Below are 2553 nucleotides of genomic sequence, written 5' to 3' on the forward strand. Positions count from 1 at the left end.
TATATATACTTTACCAGGAATTTCATGAATACTATATTATGGTACATAAATTACGTGTATTTATTACAACATTACGAATGCTTTAATATAAAACAGTATTCGTTTCATTATTATAAAAACTTCGCTTTATTGTTGCAAATCATGTGTTCTTTGAAATAAATCCTATATAATTTACGTGAATGTTAATATGATTTATTGTAAATAATATACTGTTATGTAAAATTTATGTGTATTTAATATCTCTCCATTTGTTATCACAGATGGAGTTCCAGGCAGAATCATCAAATCAAAATAAGCAAATCAAATTGAAATCAAAGGGTTGAGATAAGATATTTACAGAAACAGGACAGTTATTTCCTGGTGGTGCAAAAGCATTTCGATATGCTCTTAGGCAATATAGTATTAACACAGGGCATGATTTCAAATTCATAAAAAATGATACAAAGCGTGTTACTGCTGTGTGTCCTATGGAAGATTGCAAATGGAGAGTGCATGGATCGGCACCATTAAAATGCGAATCTATGTTCATTTTGAAAGATATGGAAATAAAACATGACTGTGCTGATTTCATTAAGAAGATCAAGAAACCCAAAATCAACAGTTCTTTTGTTAGTAAACTTATTCTTGATGATGTAACCAAAAGTCTTAATCGTTCCACTAAAAGTTTGAAGAACGATTTCTTGAAAAACTACGGCGTCCAACTTCCATATTACTACACTTATGAGGGGAAGAAAGTTGCAATGAACGAAGCATTTGGCCAGGAAGGAGATTCATATGTAAAACTTAAATGGTATGCTGATGCCTTTTCACGTACAAATCCAAACAGCATAGTCCAATTAGAAGTTGACGATGTTACTCGTAGATTTCAAAGAATCTTTATTACACCACATGCTTGTATGGTTGGATTCAAATATTGTAGACCTGCTATATACGTTGATGGAACCTTTTGCAAAACTCGTTTTAACGGTTGCATTCTAGCTGCTGTTGCTAAGGATGAAAACAATGGTGAGTTCCTAAACTTACATAAATTCAATATATTATGTCTTCAGTTTATCTACTTTATTGTCATTGTTCGTACTTTTACTATTCTCTCCTCAATTTGTCATGAAGTATACATAATCAGTTTAAATTACCTATACTTTACATGTAAGTTTGTCAATATAGGATAACATTATTATGGATTTATCTTACACAATTCACAATTTCAGGTCTGTTTCCCTTTGCTTATGCTGTTGTTGACGCCGAGAATGACCTTAATTGGGATTGGTTTTTAAGGCATTTACGCAATGTTGTGGATATGGAGAAGACATATACTTTTATTTCAGACCGTCACAATGGTATTATCAACGGTGTTAAGAATATTTTCCCTACAGCAAACCATTCATTTTGTGTTTGGCATCTAAGGAACAATCTCAATTTAAGACTCGCTAATGGAGCTCGAAAATCAAAGTTCTTTCAATCTTTGATTTTCAAGGCAGGTAGAGCTATTCCCGAGTCTGAGTATAATAATACTATTAACCAGATGATACAGATGGGTGGTTCCAAAGTTGCTGCATTCTTTCAATCCTTAGACCCTGCATCATGGGCAGATTCATTCTTCCCCGGTCCAAGGTTTGATCAATATATTTTTTCTAATTTTCTTGGTGCAAATCACATATGTTTGTGAATACATTATACATAATTTATGGTGTTTAAATCATACTATGCTGACAGTATGTATAATTTCAGACACATCTTCGTAATTTAGGTTTATTAAATTATAATGTAAACACATTTTTTAAGTTTTTTAATGTAGACATAACTATATTATTTTGTCTTGTTCAAACAGGTACACAACAATAATTTCTCAACTATCGGAGTCCTTTAATAATCAGATCATATGTGCTCGTGTCCTCTCAATTACAGCAATGTTGGATGCAATACGTACCCATATAATGAACAAGATGAATGTAGCACGTGAATTGTCTAAGAAGTGGACTACGTTCTTGTGTTCAACCATCACTGATATTTTGAAATCTAAACATGATATTGCAGCTACTTGGATTTATGCACAGGCTGCACCACTCATATTTGAGGTTTATTCTGATCCATCACATTGTGTTGATCTTCTAAATCTGACTTGTACATGTAGAAGGTGGCAGGTTGATGGTGTTCCTTGTGAGCACGCAATGTTGTGCATTTGGCTGACAATCAACAAGATTGTTTCTATGATCCTATTTTTACCACTGAGTCTTATGTGAAGACTTACCAGGAACATACAATGTCAATCCCAAATTATGATGAGCCTCGTTCATTTGATGAAGAGTCCAAAACACTTCCACCGTTGATTCATCGTAGACCGGGTAGGCCAAGAACAGTACGGATCGAGAGCTCAGGGAACATTCCCAGGAAATTGAGGATATGTGGTAGGTGTAAGCAACCTGCCTACCACAATCGCTCCACATGTAGGGTTAATATTTGATTTTATTTCTTCAGTTACCGTATATACAATGTATCTCCGTTTCTTATTAATGACAATCGAATTAGTAAAATTTCATTATTTGTGTTAAATGT

The 2553-nt window shown here is 33.7% G+C and overlaps 1 protein-coding gene across 1 annotated transcript; it reads left to right on the forward strand.

The window, feature by feature from the left end:
- Positions 1–539: 539 nt before the first annotated feature.
- Positions 540–2240, forward strand: LOC147548600 (uncharacterized). Its single transcript, XM_086668083.1, has 3 exons — positions 540–1005; positions 1209–1611; positions 1829–2240. Exons 1-3 carry the CDS (start codon positions 540–542, stop codon positions 2238–2240), a joined length of 1281 nt encoding a protein of 426 aa, XP_086524209.1.
- The last annotated feature ends 313 nt before the right edge of the window (positions 2241–2553 follow it).

This window comes from Eschscholzia californica, unplaced genomic scaffold, assembly GCF_041429995.1.
Source record: "Eschscholzia californica isolate CP2 unplaced genomic scaffold, dmEscCali1.0.p SCAF_3, whole genome shotgun sequence".
Taxonomy (NCBI): Eukaryota; Viridiplantae; Streptophyta; class Magnoliopsida; order Ranunculales; family Papaveraceae; genus Eschscholzia; species Eschscholzia californica.